This window comes from Aphelocoma coerulescens, chromosome 19, assembly GCF_041296385.1.
Source record: "Aphelocoma coerulescens isolate FSJ_1873_10779 chromosome 19, UR_Acoe_1.0, whole genome shotgun sequence".
In the NCBI taxonomy this organism is placed as follows: domain Eukaryota; kingdom Metazoa; phylum Chordata; class Aves; order Passeriformes; family Corvidae; genus Aphelocoma; species Aphelocoma coerulescens.
The window spans coordinates 7,160,607-7,184,967 of record NC_091032.1 but is presented as its reverse complement, the minus strand read 5'-3'; the positions used below and the strand labels follow the sequence as shown (position 1 = coordinate 7,184,967).

General features: G+C 45.7%; 1 protein-coding gene across 5 annotated transcripts in view; it reads left to right on the top strand.

The window, feature by feature from the left end:
• Positions 1-24,361, top strand: part of SSH2 (slingshot protein phosphatase 2) — a 91,442-nt gene that overhangs the window by 41,527 nt on the left and 25,554 nt on the right. For all 5 annotated transcript variants that reach the window (XM_069033573.1, XM_069033572.1, XM_069033570.1 and 2 more), the window contains 2 exons: positions 16,845-16,948; positions 21,601-21,665. In XM_069033573.1, coding sequence (XP_068889674.1) covers positions 16,845-16,948; positions 21,601-21,665 — 169 coding nt within the window. The remainder of the gene's footprint in view (positions 1-16,844; positions 16,949-21,600; positions 21,666-24,361) is intronic.

Here is a 24,361-nt window from a genome sequence, read left to right as displayed (position 1 = left end):
CTGAAACATTTCCTTGGAACTCCGGATGATTTACAGAGCTAGAGTAGGTAGCCAGGTAACAGTTTAAGTGCTTTTAAGGTGTTTGTTTTATCCACCGCTCAAACACTTAACCCGCACTTGGAGACTGTACGGAAAGGGATCAAAAGAGAGGGGAAATGCTGTTCGTCTTTGCTCCCTCCGTCACATGTCACACGGATCCCTGCAGCGAAGTGCCTCGTGGTAGTTTAAATGGACACTTGGTTGGAAGGACCACCCTTTCCTTTTCTGGGGAGAGAGATAACAGAGTTATCAGAGTGGAGCTTACACTGTCATTTGCCTCCTGTAAGGGAAGATTAATAAGCATGAGAATGACAGAGCTTTTGGCCCACGCAGAAGTGTTCTCACAGGGCTGAGTGCTGGATTAATATTTTGCTAGTGTTCTCAATCAGGATGGTGCTGCAGCTCTCGGGCTGGTGTAATAAAGGCCAGTGTTTAAAGTTTGTGCTCCTAATTACAAGTTCACAAAGGGCTGATTAATGTTGGATGTCCTTATTTCATCATGGGCAAGACCTAAAAATCCAGATTTAGTTGTTTGCTATGCTAAAAATGTGTTCTCTGTGGAGTGGGAAGGGCAGTGGTGACCCAAACATTATCAGAAACTTCTGTTTCAGTGTATTCTTTAGTAGATGTATTTGGCTGATCAGCTCTGACTTTCAGAGATCAGCAGAAATTACTCTTGTGTTGACGCTTTTAGTCAGTAATGTAGTCAGCTGGTCTGAGTCTAATTCATTTCAGGTTCACAAGGATTCAAATAGTGTCCGGGAGACTTGTGTTTATCAAAATGCTCAGAATTTATAGTTGTAACTTGTTCCAGAAAGTCTTGCTACTCTCACTGAACCTAGGGGGAATTCTGCTGATTTACTGGTTTGTTTGTGTGTGGGATTCAAAATTTACTTTGGTGTACTAAAACTCTAAGGCAGCTGATGGAAAAGATAGAAAGAAAAAAGCAAAGCTTCAGATAGTCTGCAAATATCAAAGAATTTTTAATGAGAAACTTGGAGGAATGGCCATGGATCAGTTCTTCCTGCCTGTAGTCGCTTCCTCTGCCTCTGGCCAAGTTTTAGTTATTTAATCCATTGCTGGTGTCCCTGAAGTGGCTTTTCCAAGTTCCTCTGATAATGCCAGATTCCTCTGTCACCCAGTTTTTCTCTATCTCAGTGACAAAGCAGGATGACCCAGTGATCAGGGCGCTCACTTGGGGTTTGAGAAAACCCAGCTCTTGCTTTCACTGTGCCACATCCTTCCTGTGTGAGTCTCACTGGGCCGTGCTCAGTCAGGGAGTGGGGCCAGAAGGTGCAGAGGAATGCTCAGCCTTTGTTCTGAACCTGAGGATTGACCACCTCACTTGGGTGCCCACGTCCACCTGGCATTCTGGGGCATTTTTTGTTGTGTTTAAATACTTTTGACTCTGCCTTGACTTCCTTTCTGCCAGGCTGCAGTGGGAGTCCTCCCTGGGCACACATCGAGTACATGTTGAAGCACCCCTGTCCTGTTTACTCCTTCATCCTCCAACACTCGGGAGCCAGATGGATCTAAAAGCACAGATATGCTCACTGCTTTCCATGGTTCTCGTGCTTGCCTCGTACCAGTCTGTTTTCTATTATAAGATGTTAACTCACAGTTTTTATATGTATTTTAAACTTTGAGGGAGGAAAAAAGAAGGAGCAGGAGTAGACACTTTCTTCACAGCATTGTGAGTTTATGGCAGAGCTCTTAGGGGAAAAAAATAAACCCAAGAAGTTAAACTGAATTATTTTCAGCAATAAGTAGACATAAAATATCCTTTCAGACCTGGCTTAGCAGCCTGTTGCTCTCTCCCGTAATCAGTTTTCTTCTAAGTGACAACCCTTGTGCAGAGTGTGAAGAAACAACTCTTCACAAGAAGAGGAAGTTCTGAGGCTATGCAGGTAATTACAGACTGTACAGTAAATTACAACACTGGGTAATTCGGGCTCATTGTGTTGCCACCTCCGTGCTGTAACCTGTCTGTGTGCCCGGTCTTCTTGGCCCTTGTCCTCCCCCACCCCTTTCATTTTCCTCTATCAAGGGCTGTGGCCTTTATGGTGGGAAATTTCATGACCACCTAATCTTGAATTGTGCCAAGTGCCAAGTCAGGAACTTAGATAGGTGTGTGGCTGCTGTTGCCATTCTTTGGAGAGCTGCTTATTTATTTATTTCTTGTATGGGAAGCCTTACAACCTTTTTATCTCCTCACAATGTTGTTGCTGCCAAAACCCTTGACCATTCAGCAATTAGACTGCAAGCCTCTGAGCAGCGTGTTATTGGAAATCTTTAATTGCTTCTGTGCCATTGTAAAGCACTGCAGCTTTGTGAGTATTTTGCCATTGTGCTGAAAGTCGATGATATTTAAAAGCTGAGGAGGAGATGCTTGGAAACTGCTGCAAAAAGACTGGAAGATCAGCAGAGTGATTCCAGTTGCCACTGTCAGCTCTAAACTGAAGTTGCCTTATGAGCTGAGGGTCGCTCTGGTTGGAGGTGCTTGAAATACAGAAAGCACTTGTTTAGCCCTTCATCTCTTGTAGAGGCTGGTGGGATCAGGGCAGACTGCAGCAGTTGTTTTCTCCCTTTAAGTGTGCATTGTGTGCTTAGGATTTGTATGAGGCTGCAGAAGACAGCCTCATACTCCATCAGGGATGTGATGGGAATGTGCAGGCAGGGGAACCTGACCCCTTACCCTTCCTGCCCACCCCTCCACGCAGCTGAGCTCACCCTGCACAGTGGATGGGCTTCCTGTTGACAGAGCAGAGTTGTCGGGGATTTCTCATCTTTTTTATTTCTTTGCTGCTTGTGATGAAACAAATGCGATGCTTAAGAGGCCTCTTACTACCCACTGATTACTAAAAACTACTCAAATAGGTTGTGGTATTTGGGTAAAAGTAGTATGGTCTGTGCAGAGTTGATCATTAACTAAGCCAGGGCTGTATTGTTCATAACTACTTTTCCTGTTTGGCTTTTCCTTTTATTCCCCTGGAAGCTGTGGGTATTTGTCTCACCGATCCTTCCTGGTAAGGGCTGGAAGAGAGACAGAGATGGTTATCGGACATCAGATCAAAACCTGAGCCACAAACCAGTGTTTCAAGGACAAACCCCCCACGCACCACCCTTTTTAAGCAATATGTTTTGGTTAGGAAGCCCACGCTGTTGGGCTGCCAAATTAATGTTTTTAAAGGATTTAAATGGTAGAGTTGACTCTGAGATGGTGTTGTCTTGAAACATTTGCAGATGTTCCTGTCTCTGGAAATGCTTGGGATTTTTCTAAAGACCACAAAGCAGAAGGACCCCAGTGAAATTATCAGCAGAGAAAGACCTTTTGGGGCCAGTTAATAGCTGGCTGGGATTTTTTTGCAGGGCTCTACGTCCTTGCACCTTTATCACAGAGCCCCTGGTTAAAATATTGCTTCATTGTTTTTCAAACAACTTCAGGCTAACTTTCTTGACAGTTGCTTCTTACTAGTGTTTGTGGAGTCAGAGAAAGTTTAAAATTCTGTGTCCCGTTTTGCAGTAGGCTTTGAAGAGCTGCTGTCTCCCCTGCATTGGTCTGACAAACAGCATTTAAATTATCAGCCTGTATGGGCTTAAAACTAGTTCAGCAAATACTTTTGCTGAAATGGATGTAATGTGTACAGAGCAAATCTGCAACTTGAGTTTCCAGCCATGGTGTTTCATAGCAGCTGGTTGGAGACTCAACTTTTCACAAACACATGGAGAAAAACTCACTCCTGTCCTTAATACTGAACACTTTTGCTGAAGTATCCCAAAGCCACCCCTTTGGTTTGTGTGTGCATTTGGGCCAGAGTTTGAATTCAGCAGCTTGGGAAGGAACTGGAGACTGGCAATAGCTGTTCTGCAGCCACCTATTGCTGGGTTGTGTGGGATTAACCAAGTGTTTTGTGACAGAAGCTTTCTGGTTCAAGGACATCAGCTGGTGGATGAGGGAGGGTGAGGAGAAGAAAAGCCTATAAAGGTAAACTTAAGACGAGTCCCAGAGTTGCTGAAGGCTGGGAGTGACACAGGAATCCAACCTGGAAGATCTCCATGTAGGGTTGGCATTTCTTGGCGTTGGCAGCTTTATAAATTTGGGCACTTCTAAGTATATTGAGGCTACAGGCTCCTTGTTCAGTGCATATCCCTGTTTAGCCAGTACTTATCTGCCCCTCACCAACATCATGTTCAGCCCTTTGGGCTCTCTGGTTTACTTGCAATAAGCCATTTAAGCAGAATGCTTTTCCTCAAAACACCTTTGTTACAAGTAGGCTAAATCCAGACTGCTGAACCAGAAATGATTTAGTCCTTTCTTTTAAACAAATGATCTTTGTCACTTATTAGCGAACTCCTTCATTTGTTCACACACTTCTCACAATGGCTTAATGAGCTCCATGCTGTCCCACTGGCCAGGGCTGGCTCCTGCCCGGGAACTCTGCAGGTCAGGGGCTGAGTTGCAGTGTTAAACCTCCAGCTTTTCCCTGGAAGGGCACAGATCTGTGACATCTGACTGTTGCAGTGTGGCTTTAGTGGAGGCACTGAGGTGGATCAGAAAAAGTTCATCCCAAGGTCCAGAGCTGTCTGGAGTGCCCAGGATGGATTGGGACCCCTGTTGAGTTGAGCTTGGAATTGTCTGCAGAGTGGTATTACCGTGTATGATGTGCTGGATTTCCTCACTCCCTATGATTTGTTTGCCAGCATGAAGAGAATGAATTTGCTTCTCTGAGCCTCTTGTTCCCCTGCAGCCTCTTTCCTTACAGTATCCCAATGGGATGCTTTGGAGCAGGCTGGTACCTGTGGCTTGGCTCAGTCACCTTTAGCTGACAGACAGGCATGGACAGCCCTGTTCTGGGTGTATTGCTGATGTTTTGTGACACTCCAAATGGCAGGTGGGGCTGGAGTAGGGTCGTTTTGATTAGCAAAGATAAATTTACCTTGGTCAGATTGTAATGTAAGGGGGAATCTCATTGGCACAAAGGTGTAAAAAGCTATAATTTGTTTTATCTTTGTCCTTCTGTTAGTTTGCTGCTTGCTTTCTGCAACCCGATGCTGAATTAAAATGAACCCAAATTGTGGGAGGGGTTGCACTGGGGTTTTTGTTTGTTTAGTTTGTTTGGGTTTTTTTGAGGGCTCATTGCATGGCGGCGTGTGAAGAGCTTGTCACTGGCTTTGTTGTTGTTATTGTTAGGGTTGGTTTGTTGTTTTTTTTTTCCTTTATTTGCTTTGTAAAAGAGATGAAGAAATCAAAAAACAAATGCAAAGTAGAACAGCCACATTCCTCTGTGGCGCAAAGACCGAAAGCCAGTTAGTCTAAATAAAAACAAACAGTTTGTCAGCACCATTCCTGGCCCTCCTGTTGGTTTGCCATGATGAGAAAATTACAAGAAAACAAAAGAAGAATATCCATGAGCCTCGATAGCAAATGGGGGTGACACAAACATGCACCCCAGAGGTGGGTGATGCTGTGTCAAGAGTGTGTGAACACGACTGGTGTGTGGGGGTGTCTGAGCCGGCCCAGGAGCCACATTTCAGAGAGTAGAGTCAGGAGATGGGCCAGGACATCACCCAGATTCCCAGCACAGTCCCAGCAAAGCCTTGACACTGCTGTAATCTTCCTGTCTCTTTTGTCCTTAGTTCCTTCAAGTACATCATGAAATGTTCTATGAGAGGCTCTCTAGCTTGAAATTAAGCAAATATCTATTCTGGAGCCTTTTAAAAAGCTGTTTAAGAGCCTTTTCCCTAAAGTACACTGTGTTCTTGTTAGAGACTTTGCTGGGTCTGTGGTACATAGCAGTGTTTAGTATTCTGATGGTCTTTCTACTTTAATGTGTGGTTTTTAAAGGGGTTTCTATGCTTTTAGGAAATACGAAGACCTGAGTTAACCACAGAAAATTGGCTGCCAAACTGCTTAAAGTGCTAATTCTGCTGAAATTTAGCACCTGACTTCTGCAGGGATAAACACATCTGGAATCTCTAGTTTTCTGAGTTCAAACTTCTGTAAAATAAAACTTTATTTAATGTGTTTCCAGTCTGAGTCTTAGTCAGCAAAACTTTGCAGAGTTTTTATGTTGAGTTAAAAACTCCTTTATATGCATTTTGAAGTAAAGCATTGACATCCCCTTTAACTGAAAGTCGCATGAAGGTGCTAAAAGAGTTGGTTAATTTGCAGCTGTGCTGAGAAATCACAAATGCTAAACTGCAGGGTGATGCTTCAGAATGAAGCACGTTACTGTTTTTCCTTTAATTCACTTTTTTTGTGAGCAGATACCATGAAGAGCAGATGGTTCATGGTACTGCTTCCCTGCTTGTATTTAAAGTAGCTGTATAAAAACATTTCAATTCTTAGGAACATCTTGAAGAAGTTTTCTTGTCTCCTATTTAGAAGTCTCCTTTTGCCTGTCGGGGTGCCCTTCGTTTCAGCTTTTATTTAAGTCGGGAGATGCTGTGCTGGTGTTAGACATCCCACAGTCTGTCAGCTTCTGTTTAAAGTGGTGTATGATGAGTGATTAATGGAAATTATTTCGGGAATAAAGGACTCCTGGTAAGCTGATCCCTATTCAGAGCACCAGAAGAAAAAGCAGAGTCACAAGGGATGTTGTCTCCAGGAAGAACTTGTAACATCCGCAGGGGGAAGAGTTGGATTGGAAAGTGATGCTGAGCTTGCATTTTGAAATGGATCATAATTATATCTCATGGTCTGATTTGGAGAGCTTTTCCTGATGGCTCCGGAGGCTGATTGTCACTTACACCAGCAGGATGTTGGAGTGTTTTCTGTGGCTGCTATCAGGGTAGGTGTGCTGTCCTGGGTGTGTGCTCTGAGCTCCTGGGGACAGGCAGCCTTGCCTCTACAGGTTGTTACCCCATTCCCTCAGTTCTGGGTCGCTTAACCCAAAGTGAAGCTATGTTTCTTCTTTGGTTTGCAGCTTTAAATCGAATCTGAAGTTTGTATTGACCTTCCTTGTGCAAAGAACTGTCCTTCTAAGTGTTGCCCTGGATTGAAGGCACAGAATCCATTAAACTATTCAGCTATAAAATGCTTCTGATCGTTTGTCTTTGATGATTCCTCACTTCTAGCTGATTAAAATTTCAAGTTATTAGTTGCAGCCACGTTTAAGTTTGTATTCCCTTAATTGTGGCTTCCCTGTTCCCTTAAATAAAGTCTCTGGCGTATTTGCAAGGGGGAGCAGATCAATGGCCCGATTACAGGCTGTATCAGCACAACAGGTAAAGCTCCCTGTGACTTCCAGTTTCAAATCAAAACCTATTGAAAGAAACCTGGCACGTGGCAGTTCTCTCTGAAACAGCCCACAAACCATCTCACATCACTGGCTACTGCTGACTGTCCTTTTTGCTAATCTAAAGGGACAGTCATTCCTAAACGGATTTTACTGTTCCTGCTGGAAACTGTCATTCAGGGATCAAATACCATTGCAGGGGGAGGATGCAATAAGAATGAGAGAAAATTGAAAGTGCTGAGTGCTGCAGAAGTTAAAATACTGAACAAATAACTTCCTTCTATATTTTTATGAGTCAAATCCAACAGCCTCTTGATGATTTTTGATGCTTTTGGTAAACAAGCATCTGCTTCTTCTTAGCAAGAGGAAAAGGCTTGTTATTCAGCATTGATTTCTTTGTGTAGAGACAGAGTGGTCCTTGTTTTGGTGCTCTATTTACAGGGGTCTGTTAATGTATTTACTGAGGGCAGCCAACAAGGCTGTGATCAGAGCCAGGCAGCTTCCCCAGAGTAATTCCTCCATCCCATGCCCTGGTTGGGGTGGTTGCAGAGCCGAGTCCTGGCGCAGTTCCGTTTCTCAAGGCAGCAGGAGCTCTGCTCCTTGGCTGACCGCAGCCGTGCTCGGTGCTGGCCACATCCACCGTGACCAAAAAAAGGTGGAGCAGCATCCTTCTTGACCACTTACATCCTGGGCCTGTGCCTGGGGAAGCTGTGGCTGCTGAGGAGGGGGTGGGGGGCACAGGGTACCCCTCCTTGAGTGGGTGCTGGGGACTTGTCAGCTCCTGGTCACACCCATCTCAGGGAGACGGCCACCTGGCCATGGTTCAAGCAAGTCAGTGATCTCCTTCCATCTGTAGAGTGCTGGACATGCTTTGTCTAAATATAGGGGACCCTGGACTTGGCTGTGGCGGGGAGGGACAGTATGTTGACCTCAGTGTGTCTCCTGTGACACTTGTGTTACAGTTGTATTTAGAGCAGATGGGTCCTTCTTGTGCGACGCTGCCAGTCAGGCCAAACATGGTCAGGTCTGTGACAGTGACATGCAGGGAGATTAGCATAAAAATTTGTTGTAAAATACCCTGTCTTAAACGCGTTTAAAGGTAGTGGGGAGAGACTTGGTTGTTAATCAACTGCTCCGGGGTCTGTCAGCTGTCATTTAAAGTTTTAAAAGAAAGGTGCTGTGTATGAAGGCAATGCTTTCAAACTCTGGTGGCAGAGGAGATTACTGTGTGGTTTAAAGATAATCGACATGGACTGTGTTAATTACGAGAGAAAAAAGGTAAGTATGTGTCAATCAGAGGGGTGCTGTACCTGAGGATTAACTAATCAAAAAGCTGGTGGTTATTTTTCTCTGTTCCTTGATGCGATAGATTCTCCTTATGAAGTTTTCTCGTGTTGATTGAAGTGTTCTTAAGAATGTATTTGTGAAAGCATTTTGTTGGTACCACAGCAGCTAGCTCACTTTGGGCAAGCTGAGCTGGTAGGAGCACAGCACATGGTGCTAAAACACTGTGGAGTGTTCTCCTGGGTATTGCTGTCCTGCTCCGTGAACCCGGTGGTATGCATTAAAAATGCCCAAGGATGTTTAAACAGTATATAGCACAAGAAGAATGTCATGTAGAGCTTTCATCTGGGAATGTCTTGACTTGGAGACCTGGAAGCCTTTGGGGACTATCATGTAAAACAAATTCCTTTCATGGTCTCGCTTCCGGTCTGGGTCTCTTGCTTTAAAAAGTGCAGAGAATCAAATTTCTTCTGTAAACACCAAGTGCCCGGATTTCTTAATCAGCATCCTAATTGTGTTAGCTACCCCCTTTCTAGTCTGTGAACTGCTGGGCTCGGACTGCAGGAAGAACGATTTTGTGCATATCTTCAGTCTTGAATTCCAGGGACATCAGAGCTTTGTTTGCACAACTTGTTTTGCTGTTGCTTTTTGGAATCTTTTTTTTTCTCTCTGGGTGGATTCCCTGAAGCTGCCTTGGAGGCTGAACATGGGCCACCAACACGTGCTTTGCTAGGACTCCCTCAGTGTTGCATAGCCAGGGAGATGGGCAGTAAAGCGTTTTGCTGTTCGTGCTGTGTGGAAAATGGGTCCTTTTCAGTCTGTGATAACTTAAATCCATCCCTGTTTAACTCCCTTCTTCATTGCCATGGTGATCCTACAGCCTGCGCCCAGGTTCGTATTCCTTGAAATAAATCATTACCTGACAATCTGGCATCAGCAGGGTGTCCCCCCAGTCTGTGCTGCTTCATGGCAGTGACAACAGCCACAACTCAACTCGGCACATCTCCCCTTCCCCAGCCTCAGCACCAAGACATTCCCTCCCTTCCAAGGCTGCTGAGCCCTGGCAGAAGCAATGGGGACAAGCTCAGCAGCGAGGTGACACAGGGAGGGCTGTGTGAGGCTTACTGTAGGAGCACACGCTCAGCAGCAGCCCAGTGAAACCCAATCTGGAGCTGCCGGCAGCAGGCTGGGCACAGGGCTGGGTGGTGAGGATGCAGCTGGTGCCCGTGCCAGGGCTCTGCCTGCATTGCCTCTGCTTTAGGGGTTCATTGAGCTGGTTCATCCATAGGTCAGGAGTATGAGGGGAACAGGAAACCCACATGGACTTTCACTTCCATCAGACACTATAAAATGTTCTCCACCTTAAAACAAAACCTAATCTGCTTTCCTTTGCCTGTAACGAATAAATCCCAGCCCTGCCTGTGAGGGAATACATTATATGTGAGTATGAAACTCAGCCCTGCAGAGCGAGCCTCGGGGTATCGGGAGGCAGAGGAATGCTGCAGGTGGTTGGGGTTGTCTCGGCACAGTGCAGCCCTGTTGCAGCTGCGTGGGCTGAAAACTTGGGCTGCAAACAGCAGCTGTTGTTGCTCTCTTTGCTGGCAGCGAGGCAGGGATGAGTTTCTGGCAGGGATAAGTTTCTCAGCCCAGAGCTGTTGACTTCTGTGCAGTCTCCAAAGGACGCCACTGCTCTCTCCAGCATACCCAGGCTGCCCAAGCTCTGAAGTTTGCAAAGTTATTTCTGGAGCCCAATTCAAATGCTGTGGTGGCAAAGGAGCTCTAATGGCATGTCATGGTTGGTTCCAGCAGTGGATGTGGCTTGCACACTGGTAACTCACTCAGGTGTTAAGTGGGTATCAAAGCTCCCCACAGCCTGGTGGGATGACCTGAGGCTGGTTTGATCCTGTCTCTGAAACTGTGTCTGAACATGCTTGTTTCGTGCACCTGAAGCGGGTTGTTCTTCACTTACACACATGGCCGTGGTCATCAGGGTTCCCTTTGGCAAGTTGTATCCTCTCTGAATTCAGCAGATATTTTCTCCTCGTTTGGAGCAAGGAAATGGAATGAGTCCTTTGGAATTCAGATTCACACCCATCCATCCTCACCTTTGACTGTCTTCTGGCAAACTGTGAGTTTTTCCTGTTGTCTTAGTTTGGCTTCAGAAGTTGTCCATATTGCAGCCCAAAGCAAGGGAAAGGTGACTTGGTGCTGGTGAGAAGGGATCAGTAGGTAAGTTCATTTGGACGAGTAACAGTTGGCATTGCAGATCTTTCTGTGATGATGCCTGTCTGTGTCATGGAAGCTGAGTTCTCTCTCCAGGGAGCCCCACCTTGGAGGAGAGGAAGTGCCTGCAGACAGTTCCTTTTTTTAATAAAAGAAAAAGGCACAAATGCAGATGTTGCTAAAAATGCAGTTTGCGTCAAACCCCTGAACTCAAGTAGGTTCCCACACTTGGTTTGTTTTTCTCCTTGGGCTGTTTCTTAACTTGCAGAAGTGCTGAGTGGTGAGAGGTGGCCTTTGGTGGAGAACCACTTCCCTTTTCTCTCCCTGCTGACAGTGTGACTGACCCCTTTTCAGTAAGTTGTGGTCCTTGTTTTGCTCGGCACTGAGTTTGTTTCTGTTTTGGGTATCAGAGAAGCCTGCACTTGTCTGTGTTTGCTGCCAGCTAACCCTGTTAATACAAATGTCACTGCAGGGCAATCCTGAATTATCCTTGCCGTTTAATTTTCCCTGTAGGGTTTTGGTGGGTTTTCTTTATTAGTACGTGGTATTGTGCTTTACAGAGCCCTGAAGTCTGGCCTCTGTGTGAAGAGAATCAAGCACCTTCATCCCTTGCCTAGGAGCAAAGGCTTAAACTGGAAGCCAAACATTGCTTGCCTCTATTTAATTCATTAATACTGTAGGCAGTTATTAAACCAGGTGCTTTAAAAATTAAACAAGGGAAGTAGGGATGTTGTTTATTGAAAAACAAACTACAGTGAAGGTGAAAGAGACACTTCCCTGGGGAGGGATGCTGGAGGAATGCGATGTTTTATCTGGTGTTTGATGGAGAAGTGCCCTGGGCTGTCAGGCTGCACATAATCCAGCTGTGCACTGAGCTGCTGGTGCACCCTTGGCTGTGGGATTGATGCTTTATTAACCAGGACTTTTCTTGTGGGCAGGTGCGGGGAAGGGAGGCTGGCAGTGAGAGCTGCCCCCGGAGCAGGTGTGATTCCAGGCCCCGGGCCTGCCTGCGGAGGAAGGGAAACAGCCGGTTTGGGGAGCAGGAAGAGGGAGGGAAGTAGCTTGAGGTGCTGAGAACACCAGCAGGCTGCTGTGCCTGCCCTCCTGTAACTTCTCCCATGCCAGGCCCAGCGAGCTGTGGGGGAATTGCTGCTCTTGCAGGGTGAGTCCTGACTGCTCAGAGCTCGCCCGCGTGTCCCCGGCTGCCCTCTCTCCCTCCTTCCATGCCTCGGGAATGAGCTAAGTATTGACGCCTGCTCTGCCACTCCTGCCAGCCTTGGAATTTTGGTGTTTTCTTGGGTTTGTGTTTTGCAGTGGCTGGATTAAGGGAGGATGGTAGAGCTGAGCTGACAGCTGAGGTGTGCAAGGCAGCATCGGCTGCTCATGTTAGAGCAAAATCTGGGGGGCTCTTGAGGGACTGCAGAACTCTCTGGTCATGGGGAGCTACACCTGGAGCCAGGCTTGGCATTGAAATCCTGTTGTAGCCTCTCAGCTCTGTTAGGATGCTGCTTCTGAGGTCTTTTCTGCAGGGCTCTGGTTAATAAATACCTGCTAAGAGAAATTGTATTTCTGTAAATCATACAGGTAGTGGACTTTTATTCAAACGCAAAGTACCTTGAAATCTTCATTTCCCCTACCATCACTTATCAATGTCCCATTTCTGCTAAGGATAAGGGTGAACAGGGTGGGAGGATGTGACCTCCCTGCAGTGCCCATGTGCCTTGGGCATGGCTGTGAGGAGGTGACAGCACAAGGAGGCTTTGGTCCTTGCCACACTGACCTGTTCCTGTGTGTTGTGTGGGAGGATGTGGATGGAAGGTCTTCTCCTGCCAAGCCTGTCAGGGAATGGTGCCAACTCTCTGGTTGTGCTACTTGGCAAGTGCCTGACCAAGGGCTGGACTGGACAGGACAGAGCCTGCTGCAAAGGAGCTGCTCTGATGAGTAAGGAGAGATGACTTTTGGAAAGTCATCCCCAGGCGCGCAATAACTTAATTGTTTATGAGGATAAAACGTTGCCAGAAGCTGTTCAGGTGCCTCCTTGCCTTATTCACAAAAAGGTTTTCTCTCCTTTTTCTGTGAAGCAGTTTCAAAAGAAAACTGCAAGTTTTCTTTCAGAGTTTTACACTGAGGACTGAGAGTTTCTCATTGAAGCTGGTAGGTGGTGCAGATTCACCTGTCTCCTGGCTGGGAGGCACAAGGCATCATCCAGGAGGTCGTGACAATGCATCCAGTGATCTGTGTTATCACATCTCTTTGGCACAGTCGCTAAACTAGTAACACTTTCTCTTTTGTGCCCTCAAACCAGTGTATTTGGTGTTTGTGCTTGCAGTTTATGAACGGAGCTGTGCAGTATAACATCTGGGAAGGCATTTATTATTTGTTTGCCTTCTGTAAGTTCTGTGTGGATCTCGTTTTGTAGCGTAATGATAATTTAGTTTGAACTGTGCAGTGATTTCCTTGTGCAGGAGGAGCTCAGCCCTGGGCAGCACGTCAGGGAGCACAGGAATCACTCCTGTTTCCTGCTGTTACTGCTGGTTAGAAACAGAGCCTTCTGAGGGCAGTGTCTGTGCTTTTTATGCAAAAAGCTTTAAATAGTTCTGATGTGACTTGTACAATTTCTACAGAACCTTTTCTGCGTGGGAGAAAAATTGGTACAAGTCGCAATTTCTGTAGGAGTTGCTTAAGTTCTTCTGCTTGCGTTGGTTCTCTTCCCAGCGAGCAGGGAATTACAAATAGCACATCACTGGTGGCCTTGAGGTTGCTGCTTCACTGCAGAGGTGAATATGGAGCAGAAGGGGATTTTTCCCCCAGCTGTAGTGCTGAGGATTGTGAACTCTTTCATAGGTATGTCCTGAGTAAGTCTTCTCCTGAAAAAACCTGCTGTGCAGTACAGAGGACTGATGACGAGCCTGGGGTGCTGATAAAACACAGCTCAGCTCTGTTACCTTTGCCAAGTTGGCTCCTTGTCTTCTGCTGTCCTGGACTCAACTTCTCCCCTAACCAGTCTGAGTGTCTTTTAACACCAATCTGTTCCAGGAGATTGCTTCAAAGAGCACTGAAGCTCCCGTAGGCTCTGGAAAGCCAGATTTTGTGAAGTATTTCAAAGCCCACATTAGGCTTGGGAGCCATCGAGCTGTCAGCAGGGTGACATCAGCAGTGGATGGCGGCACTTGTTCTGAGCCCTAATTGCCCTTTTTACAGACATCTTTTCTGCCTTTTGTGTTTCTGAAGTGTCTCAGACTGGGGCCTGCTGTTAGTGTCCCACCTGAGGAATCCTTTCTCCTTATATATCAGGGGCAGTATGCAAAGGTGATCTTGCCCTGAAAGGTGATGCTTTAGGTGAAGACTGTGGCAGGGACTGTCCAAGCAGGATGGACCCAAGTGGAGCAGCCATCTGAGTGTGACACAGAGGATATCAGGCCAGCAATTGCTTTTTTGTTTTGTCCCTGTAGTGCATTACAGGCACTAAAGTCAGCATCTGCTGAATTTGTTATTAGAGCTACTTGGACTTTCCTAAAAATTTGGTGCCTTTCCTCCGAAGATTTTCTTTACTGCTCGAATCTCAGAGCTAGGGCTTTGTTGTGTGTGTGTATCATGGGTTTCTTCTCTGGATACTGATGCATCTGGGGTTAGAATTCGGGGCAGGTGATGCCAAGAGTGCCAGTAGTGTGCCTTGGCTGCACAGTGAGTGTCCCCACAGCTGGATTTGGCACAAGGCTCTTGTCTCCATGGATCTGCAGTTCTCCCAGCAGTGCTGATGGCCATCTCCTGCCCTCACTCCTGCCCTGCGGGAGGTGCTGCCCTCCCTGCCTGACCTCCTTGTTCCACAAGAATGATCTGCTTTGCCACATTCTTCAGCCGTTCCAGCCCTTTGTATGGGAAATTACTTTCCCTTTCCCTAGTCCTACCAAGTTACACTTACAGCCCGTGGTTAATGGCCCAAAACAAGGCTCCCCTGGCCTTAGGAGAGAAGGTGGCCTCCTGGAAGGATGCACCTGATGGGAATCTGTTTAGTTCTGCTGCTCTTTCCTCTGCAGGCAGGTGGCTGAGAGCTGGTGATAAGGGAAAGTGATGGAATTGAGAAGATTTTTAACCTCTCAGCCCTCTTAGCTACACACTGAATTATCCACTAAAAATAGTTGCTAATTCCACCTTCTGGGGGAACCTCAAGCACAGGCTAAAGGATTGCTAATATTAGTGGTTGGCTTCACTGATAAAGTTAACTGTGTGAAAGCTGTCTGTGAGTGCTGAATTCTGTCTCCTCCTCTGCAGCCTAACATCTTTTAACAATTGTCTTCTGTGTTGAGATTATAATGGGAGGAGGAGAATTTATTTTTATCATTAATAATACTACTATTATTTTTTTACGTGTCCTTAAGATAACTCAGTGTTTCTCTAGTTCAGGTTGTAAGAAACTGTGTAGCTTGAGAACCTTCACAGGATTTATTTGTCAACAAAAGCTAGAAATGCTCAGTAAAATTTTTTTATGTGAGAATGGTTTGAGGAAACATGTTCAGTGTGCCCAATGAATTCGTTGGTTTTTTGGCTTTAACTTTGGTATGGGTAGAGAACTCTGATCCATTTTAATTTAGGATCCTTTTCAAAATTCTGGTTTTTTTGAAACATCCAGAGCATGTTTGACATCTGGTTGAATTTTAGGGAAAAAGTTCTGGGAGAAACTTTGTCACTCAGGAGTGATGAGGGTATGATAGCACAGTCAAAATATTGGGATATGCTGCAGCCTTGAGAAAAGTCTTTCTGACTCTGTGCATCTGCTTTTCTGGAGCTTGGAAAACCTCATTTTTTATATCCCTGGCAGCAAAATGGAGAGGTGCCCAGAAATGTGCTTGAGCTTAGGGGGAAATCCAACTTTAACACAAGCTTTTGTAATTCTTGTACTTCTAAAAATGTAGTCAGAAAAGCCTTTGCTAAAGCAGCTGACCCCAAATAATGAAAATATATGGCATGGCTTTTTTCTCTATTCATTTCCCAGTTCTCATCCCTTAGAGGAAGGGAATAACTAACTAGGTTTGATATTTGTTTAAGTGGAGAAAGGAATAAAAAGTTCCTAGGCTCTTGCTCAGTTGAAGGACAAGCCAACATCTTTTTCAAAGCATGGAGCTGCTGGGATGCACGATGCCAGGGACTCTCCCATCCTGTCTTATCATATTCATCAACCATCCTGTTGACTAGAGAATTGTTTCTGGCTTTCTTCAAAGCCTCTAGGAGTGTCTTATCAATTCTGAGAAAAGCAGGAGCCCTCGAGTATGCAACAGGATGGCTGAATTGCAGAACCTGGAGTGTGTCTTGCTTTTTCCACGAACCACAGCATTTCCAAGAAAACAACTGGACGATGTCCTTAAAATACCAGTTGTTCTTCAGTACTTGAGAATTCTTTATTGTCCCTTTTTACAAACTTCTCTCCTCATGTGACTTCAGAAAGGGCAAAATCAAGGCATAAAGCGATGTCTGATTTCAAGAGCATTACAGTTTCTTGCTTTGTGATTTATAAGTCTTTGAGAGTTAACCATCATGCAACTCACAGAGAGTAGTTTTATGATTTCTTAATCTGTTGTGTACACTAATTTTCTTTTGGCTAACTGCTGAAGGGAGACATTTGTTTCTGCAGGGCATCAGCTGTGTCTGAACCACAAAGCTCAGGGTTAACGGAGTCCGTAATTACCCAGATGCGTGGGCTTGTTCTATTCATCACCATTTAGAAATGTGGATCTGTCATCTTGACTTCCAAATCGAAAATGTAGCCATAGGTTAATCCCCTCTGCCTGCTCAGGTTGCACCTCTGCAGGCAGAGTGGCACCAGCACATGTTCTGCTTTTCAGTGTTTCTCTGTTTGTGTTGTTCCCAGTTATGCTTTGAATGTTTGCAGTACTTACATGGAGGGGAGGAAAGTTCTTAACCAACAGAATAATTTGGTCTAAATCACTTCCTTGCAAAAGAACAGAGAATGCATTCAGTGCTTTGAACCTCTCTTGTTCGTTGCTTTTTTCCTTTTTAAAGACAAGACAGTTTTCCTCACTCCCTGTTTCTCTCCCCTTACAGCATCAGCGAAAGCTTCCTCACTGTGAAAGGTGCAGCTCTCTTCCTGCCACGAGGAAATGGGTCATCCACTCCCAGGATCAGTCACAGGCGCAACAAACATGCAGGTAAATTGTGGTATCGATGGCTGGGGCTTGTCTGCTCCCTCTTGTTTCAGAGTCCACCTTCCTTGAGCTCATTCTCACCTGATGATACACGTTTGTCTGGTCCACATTGTATTATAGCCTGACCTGCCAGTCTCAATGCTGATAGGAAGGAAAGGTTTCAGAGCTCTCCTGTTCAAACAGGATCATCAAACAAATGAGTGACATCAGGGCAGCAGTCATGACATGGTGGAGACTTGAGAGTAAATGCCCCCCAAAATATCATCCTGTAATTGTAGTCTGAGAGAGGGAGGGGAGGGTTGCCTTCAAAGCCTTTATGCACTGCACTAGCAAACCTGAGGTTGTGATATGGGGTGAGTAATGGTCCGTCCTAATCTGAGAGTAACCAGTTATGATGGAGGAAAGGGAGGAGACTTACCAGACTCACCTCTATGTGGGGTGAGGAAACCTCTGAGCAAAGTCAGTGTGACTTCTCAGAGCTGTGAGCAGAGTGAGTAATACAGAGTCAGTTACAATTCTGCCTCCTTTATCTGCTGGAAGTTTGATGTGTGGTTTTGCTTTGACCCTCTTTGAAAAGTCGCTCTGAATATTGTAACTCAAACGTTTCAGGGTAGGGTATTTTTCATTGGCTATATGGTTCTTAATCACTGATGGAGTTTTACAGGCATCAGATAGTGTGGGGATTTTTCCCTTCCATAAAGCAATCAACAGGAAACAAAAATAAATTGAGACCTTCAGACTTGCAAATGAGACAGAGGTAGAAACAGAGACAGACGTCAACGTGTTTTGCCAGAAAGTGACCAGGAAAAACGTGATTTGGTTTGGTTCCAGGTGTAGATCCCTTTGTACTTTGACACCATCAGACTGTCATCCACCTCTGCATCTGTTCAGAGTTACGTATGTGATGACTGGCCACCTCAAAATCTGTTTGCAAACATATTTATAGAAAAAGTTTAAGTCAGAAGGCATTTAATTATATACTTCCACTCAAACATAGCACAAGTGGTACCCAAATTGCTTTGGTGAGATGCATTAATTACCAGTTGTCAAAAGAAAATGTTCTGATACTTAATTTAAAGCTGGCCTTTCTGGTCGAGAGTGAAGTGAAATGTCCTTTAGCATGAAAGTGGAGTCACCAGACTTTAAGACGTTTCTCTTGGCCCATCTTGCTTTTTAATCTCTCCAAAGTCCATTGCTGAAGCCCTGGCACTGCTGCCTTTGCTTTGCCTTACTGAGGAGACCCACAGGGGAGTTTTCCTGGTGAACACCTGCAAGGCAGCACAGACAGCTGTTGAGTCTCTCTCCTTGCCGCATCTACTTGCTCCAGCTGATTTGCATGAGGTCTGGAGACCTTGGTGGAAAATAATTGCTTGTCTAATCAGCTCAGGGCTCTTGGAAGCCAGATTTCCAAGGAAGCAAATCCGGTGTGTTGTAATTGCTTACAGCGAGATGTTTGGTAGTGCCGAGGCTGGCTTGCCTAAGGGGTGGGATTTTTGTTCTTAGAAGATCTATTTTGTTCCTGTCTCTTCAGTTTACAGGGTGAGATTTAATGAGACATCGGTACTTGTCCTTTCCTCAGCTTCCCTGCCTGTCAAGTGATGGGAATGCTCTAGTGACTTTTTTTATGGTGCTTGGAGTTTTCACTGAAGAGAGTCCCTTGTCTGAGTGTGCACCAGATTTCTGTGAATTTTTGTAATATCAGCAGACCAAGACACCAGGGGATCAGTGTGTCACCTTCCTGAGCAAAACATCTGCGCCACCAGAATTAATCAGTGATGTGGAGAGCATGGCTGGCAGAATGTGTGCAGCTGCCTCCTTTCTGGGACACTGATAATCCATGCTCAGCTTCCATCCCTGTGTGACTTATCTCTGGCACACAAAATTAGAAGGGGGTAGAGAGCGGACATAACTTTCCAGTATGGAATTGCTGCCTATGGATGCAATAGTATTTCAAGTGGCTCCAAGAGCATTTTCTAGGAAGGCTGACTGACCTTCCTGACCTGCCTTTTTAATTCATCAGAGGTGCTAGAATCCAGTGTGAAGAGTGAATGGGTAACAGGAAATCATTAATGCTCACACCCATTTCTCTAATCACATCTCCATAATAGGAATCATTGGCAGATTGACTAGATATGGTACCAGCTGTCCATGCTCCCCTCCCTGGGTGGTCCTGTGCCACCTGGCAAACTTCTGTGGGATGGTGGGCTTGCTTTTCCACAACAAACAATGTTGGAGGAGGCCAGAAAGGGATGTAACTTCCCTGGCGCTTTTGCCATCTCTGGAATACTGTGAATCACTTTTCAGATCCCACCCTTGCCCATGCTTTGCACCTTGCCTGCCAGCTCAAGGAAACAAAAGCATCTGCTCAGCACAGGACAATGTGATAGGAAGCAGCAGCCCTGACATGAATGCCAGCAAAGCCAGCTCTTCACAGGCCAGGATGTGATATCTTTGTGCTGATTCTGGCATGTTAAAGCCTTTCCTTTGGTTTTTCTTAATCCAGGAAGTTTACAAAATGCCTTGTGTGTTTGGGACTGAAAACGCTGCAAATTGATTAAAGCTGGCCAAGGAAGCAATCCTTCACTTTCCAGCTCTGGAGATCCCGAGGCTGGCAGGGGAACAGGGAGGAGTGTGGTAAACTTTCTGAGGATGAAGGATAATGGAGCTCCTTGACTGAGCCTGGCAGAAAGGGTTGTCGTAGAAACTTCCTCTCTTCAAGTATTGAGATAATCCAGTAGTCCAGGTGATTTTTTTTTAAACTTCAGAAACTTTGGCTCTTAAGATGGTCCCTAAATTACTGGCAGCAAGAAGTGGGAACTGCTACATTTTGGAGAGGGAAAAAGCTGAGGTGAAGCATCTTTGATTTCAAACTAAGACATGTGGATGCTTCATGAGTCAAATACTTGCTGAGCTCTTCCAGGCTGTGGGCAGGAGGTGCAGAGAGACCTTCACTTGTTGACTGACAGTTCTCACTGACGATTCCCACTGTGGTAATAGCTGGAACTTGCTGGAACTGAGCAGTGCCATCAGGATTTCGCACTGCTGTTGAAGTGGGGAGATCCTGTCATGGCACTCCTGGCAGAATAAGCATCTGATGGATGACTTGGCCTTCCTGAGTACCCTATCTCCATAAATAATTGTTATTTAGGGAGGCTCATGCCAGCCACTCCCAGTACTGGGAACAATGTCCACGGGCAGGAAGCAGCTTCAGGTGCTTGTCGCTGGTGATACTTTGTGATTTCCCAGGCACTGCTGAGTGCCTCAGTTTTCCCACCCCCAGTTGAAAACTCATTCCCAGATCGCTGACTCATATTCCATATGCTGAAATGTGTTGGAAGGAGGAAGAGAGCAGGGAATGCAGTGTCCTGTGTGACCCACTCCATGCTATGAGTCTCTATCCCATCCAGAGAGGGGCTGTACAGCCCTTCAGCCTTGCTCTTCCACCAGCTATAAAAATCATTTGGAAACCAGGTACTCTCACTGGGCAGCCTTTTCTTTCTTCCCCTTCCCTTTTTTGGTATTTCTGGATGCTTCTCCGTGTCCAAGGTTTTCCTTATTTCTGAGAATCTGAAATAACATGGGTTCTAGCACCACTGGTGAATCAGAAAGGGAGGCTGGGGAGATTAACCAGCCTTCCTAGAAAAGGTTCTTTGTAGCTGATCCTGCTGAATATTTGCTCCCTGCAATGTTGCCTAAACTCAGCTTCTTTGCTGTGGGGGAGTAGGAGAAGGTAGAAGAGTAAAAGCTCCTCTTCTTGCTGATCTGTGCCACCCACCTGGCAGCCCTGCACTCTCCTTTCTGGGAATGCTGATTAATTTTCCATGTAATGATTGAGAAAGCAGCCCCTTGCAGGAGGTGTTGCTGCTGGCTGGTACTCAGGGGGTGATGTTGTCTCTCTGCATACCAGGAGTAGTGCTGAGAAGTCAGTGCAGCAGTGCTGACAGAAAAGCATCTCACTTGTCTTTGAAATGCTCGATGTTTTAGGAACCTGGGACACTTGTCTCTTCTTAATAAGACTTAAAATCGCAGTCGTGCATTAAATTTAATTTTCTTTTATTTTTCCTCAGCTTTACCAGGAAAGGTGTTGCAAGCGTTTTCTAGGAAAAAATTATAAATGTTTGATTTTTCATGTGGCAGTTCTTAGCTGCTTTTGGGGGTGGGGTTGGTACACAACTGTAGGTGGGCATGTGCTGCTCTAAGGTGGGACTAAATCTCACTCCAAAGAGAGGATACTTTTGCCTGGGTAGTAGTTCTGCACTGAGTAATAACCTGGTGTAAAAGAAATGGCAGATTTCTGTTTTGGAGCACGTGGTAGAATGAGATGTTGAACCATGGGGTGGGGTCCATTTCGACCTAGTTTGCCTTGTCTGTCAAAGGAGCTCTGAGTACCGAAACACTGTTCATTTCTGTTCAAAAGGGTAACAGAATTTAGCAGGAGAGAACATGGTAACACAGGAACAGGTGAGCACACAGAGCAAAGAGCAGCTGACTAAGAGATGACAAAACCCCCATCTCTGAGTAGGTGGGAGTGACAGTGACGACACTCCTGGTGACGTGTCAGGTTTCTCGGTGGACATTTGCTCTGGCTGGACAGCCAGGAGCTTGCATGTGATTTAAACTATTTTTGTGCATTCACCTTGCCCTCTTGCCCGCAGGGGATCTCCAGCAGCACCTGCAGGCCATGTTCATCCTGCTCCGCCCAGAGGACAACATCAGACTGGTAGGTTGGCTTTCTGCTTATCTCCTGTGAACCAACGCAAAGGTTAAGCACCACTTGACAAATACACCTGTGTAACTTGGGAGCAGTGGGGGGTGTGTGTGTTGGAGTGGTTTCGTCAGCAGGTTTGGGGAGGCTTTGCAACCACAAAGGTAGAAAAGCAGCTAATTGTGAAAGGCCTGCTTTGGTTGTTCAGTGAGACAAATTGTATGGCTAGAAGGTTGTCTTTGAACCAAGTACTGAGTGTGCTCTCAGAAAGTATTGTAACAGTTGCCAGAGAGAATGGGTAAATTATCTTGGTATCCTGTTTAAATCAAGAGTAGGTGACTTACGTCTGACCAGTGTGAGCATCTGCCCTTCTATCAGAGTTCAGTTGTGTTGCTCACTCTGCTCTCCTGACTTGTGGCATGCCAAAAGGCCATGGCTGAACGGGTGGGAGCACATAGGATCCCCGTGTGGCCATGCACCTACGCTGAACCTTGGCCTTCTGCTTTCCTGGGCTGTTGCCTCCTATAATGACACAACAAAAATGAGGCATTGCTCTTCATAGCATTGATGCACAGTCCTGAAGACCTCCAGAAGCCAAATGTGAGCAGTGAGGAATTTGCCTGGGACATGTTGAAGTGCTCTACAAGGCCAGGCATGACTGCAGTGTGTTAGCAGTTCTCATCACTCAGTAGCCTGAAGTTTCTTTCCTGTGTTTTCTTGGTGCATCTTAGCAACGTCTGCCCAAAGAAGGACTGCCAGCATCACAAGTGTTATTCTGGCACCTCTGGTTTGCTGACTCCTCCTGAGCTGTGCTGGAGATGGACTGATTGTATGAGTATAGCTAGGAAACGGCCAAGGTTACTATGGAATGCTTTAGCTTCCCAAGTGACCACCAAAAATAATAACCAAAGGACCCACTCCCCTAAATTTTGCCAGGCACACCTTGCTGTCACTAAAATTTCAGTGAAAGTGATGGGAAGGAGGGTTCTCAATGCTTTTCAGAATTTGAGCCAGGGTTAGAACATTGGAAGCTATTGAACAAGGCATTGTTCAGCAGTATCACTGGCTACATTGTGTGATTTGGGACAAATTAGCCTTAACAGCTGAATAAGGACTTTGTGGGCTGAGACATAAACCCTTTTGTCCAGAGCTACATTTGGAATGCTGAAATCTTGCATGAGGTTAAGTTCGATAGTCTACTTGAATTTAATTGATTCTTGATGAACGAAGGGTGTGCAGGGCTGCAATGGACTCTCTCATACAACAGCAGATACAAATGAGATTTGAAATATAAACAGTACTGAGAGAAATGCATTCTCTTCATTTTGTTGGCTGCTGTCATTCAGAGGGCAGGCTTCACAGCTCAGGGGGCAGCAGAGGAATCTAATCCTCTAAAAACCTACACTTAAAATTTGGAACAACTCTTGTTTCTGTTGGAGCTGTTGGCAGAGGTTTTTAGCCTTCCATGAAAGCAGGATTAGAGCCATAGTACCAGTGTAAGATCAGTAGGAAGGAGGAAAAGGAGTTAAGAATGCAAAGTGATTGAACATGTTCCTGTAGCTTAGCAGAGCTGGGAACTTGAAAGCTGGACGTGCTTTTTTTGTCTTCAAATCAATTATCTCCATGAGAAATGTGTTCTTGTATGAAACACCTACTCTCGTGGAGCATGAAAGGTCGGTATGAACTTCTCGGAATGTGCTGTTCATAAGGGCTGGTGAAATATCACATCATACTTCTAATGATACAAGAATGTAGCAGAAGATAAAGTTGGCTTGTGTTCAGGTGAGCCTGAAACTTAAGAAAGTATGGCTGGCCCCAAAAGGACTACAGGGGATGACTTGTTTTGACCAAACTACAGATAACCTTCCCAAACTGAGGAGAAAGCCAGCTCTGTGTAGATGAGCTGGTCGAGAAAGAACTTTCCACCTCATCACAGTTGCTGAAGCCAGGCCATCCTCCCTAGAGTGACTGGGATTTCAAATATCTTCATTTAAAAGGCATCAGAGCACTTGGTGTGCTCCTGCTGGCAGGTGAGCATGTGAACTAGCACTTCATGGAAAATTAGAGATTCATTTGTGATTTGGTAGGCATGTTGGGGCTCTAATAGTAACTTTCAAAGTTGGCTGGTTTACAGTGTCAAATCTACTTTCTCCAGTAAATTTAGCAAAACAGGTTATCTGCCCCAGTCATGGTTCTTTACTTTGTGCTAAGGGTGTAAGTGTTGAACCAGAGATCCACACTAAGCTATGCCCTATTTCTCTTAACTGGCCTCTGAAAATCCCACCCCACCAGCGTGTAGCTACGTGACCTTTGCTCACTGTTTGTCTCGCCCTCTTCTAAAGGGTCTTGCATCAAGACTTCCCATTACTCCTGGCCAAATGGGTTTAGCAAAGTATGTTAGATTTTGTTAATCCTCTTGCTGCTGGACTGTCCTCAAGAGAAGCAGAACAGAAACTCCTGTGTGGATGCCCCAGACATGGGGCAGCTGCATCCGTCTGCTCCCGTTTTAGGCAAGTCTGTGCTGCTTGTTGAGGTTTGGTTTTAACCACCAAGACCTTGGTGATTACTTGCTCTTCTAGGTTGAAGAGCACCTCTCTGTTTTCCCACAAGTGGTTAGTTCTAGAAACAACCATCTTGGGGAGGATTCGCACCTTGAAGGACTGACCAGTTTGATCCTCCGTGTTTCCAAAGGAATCCCAGTGACTCAAGAA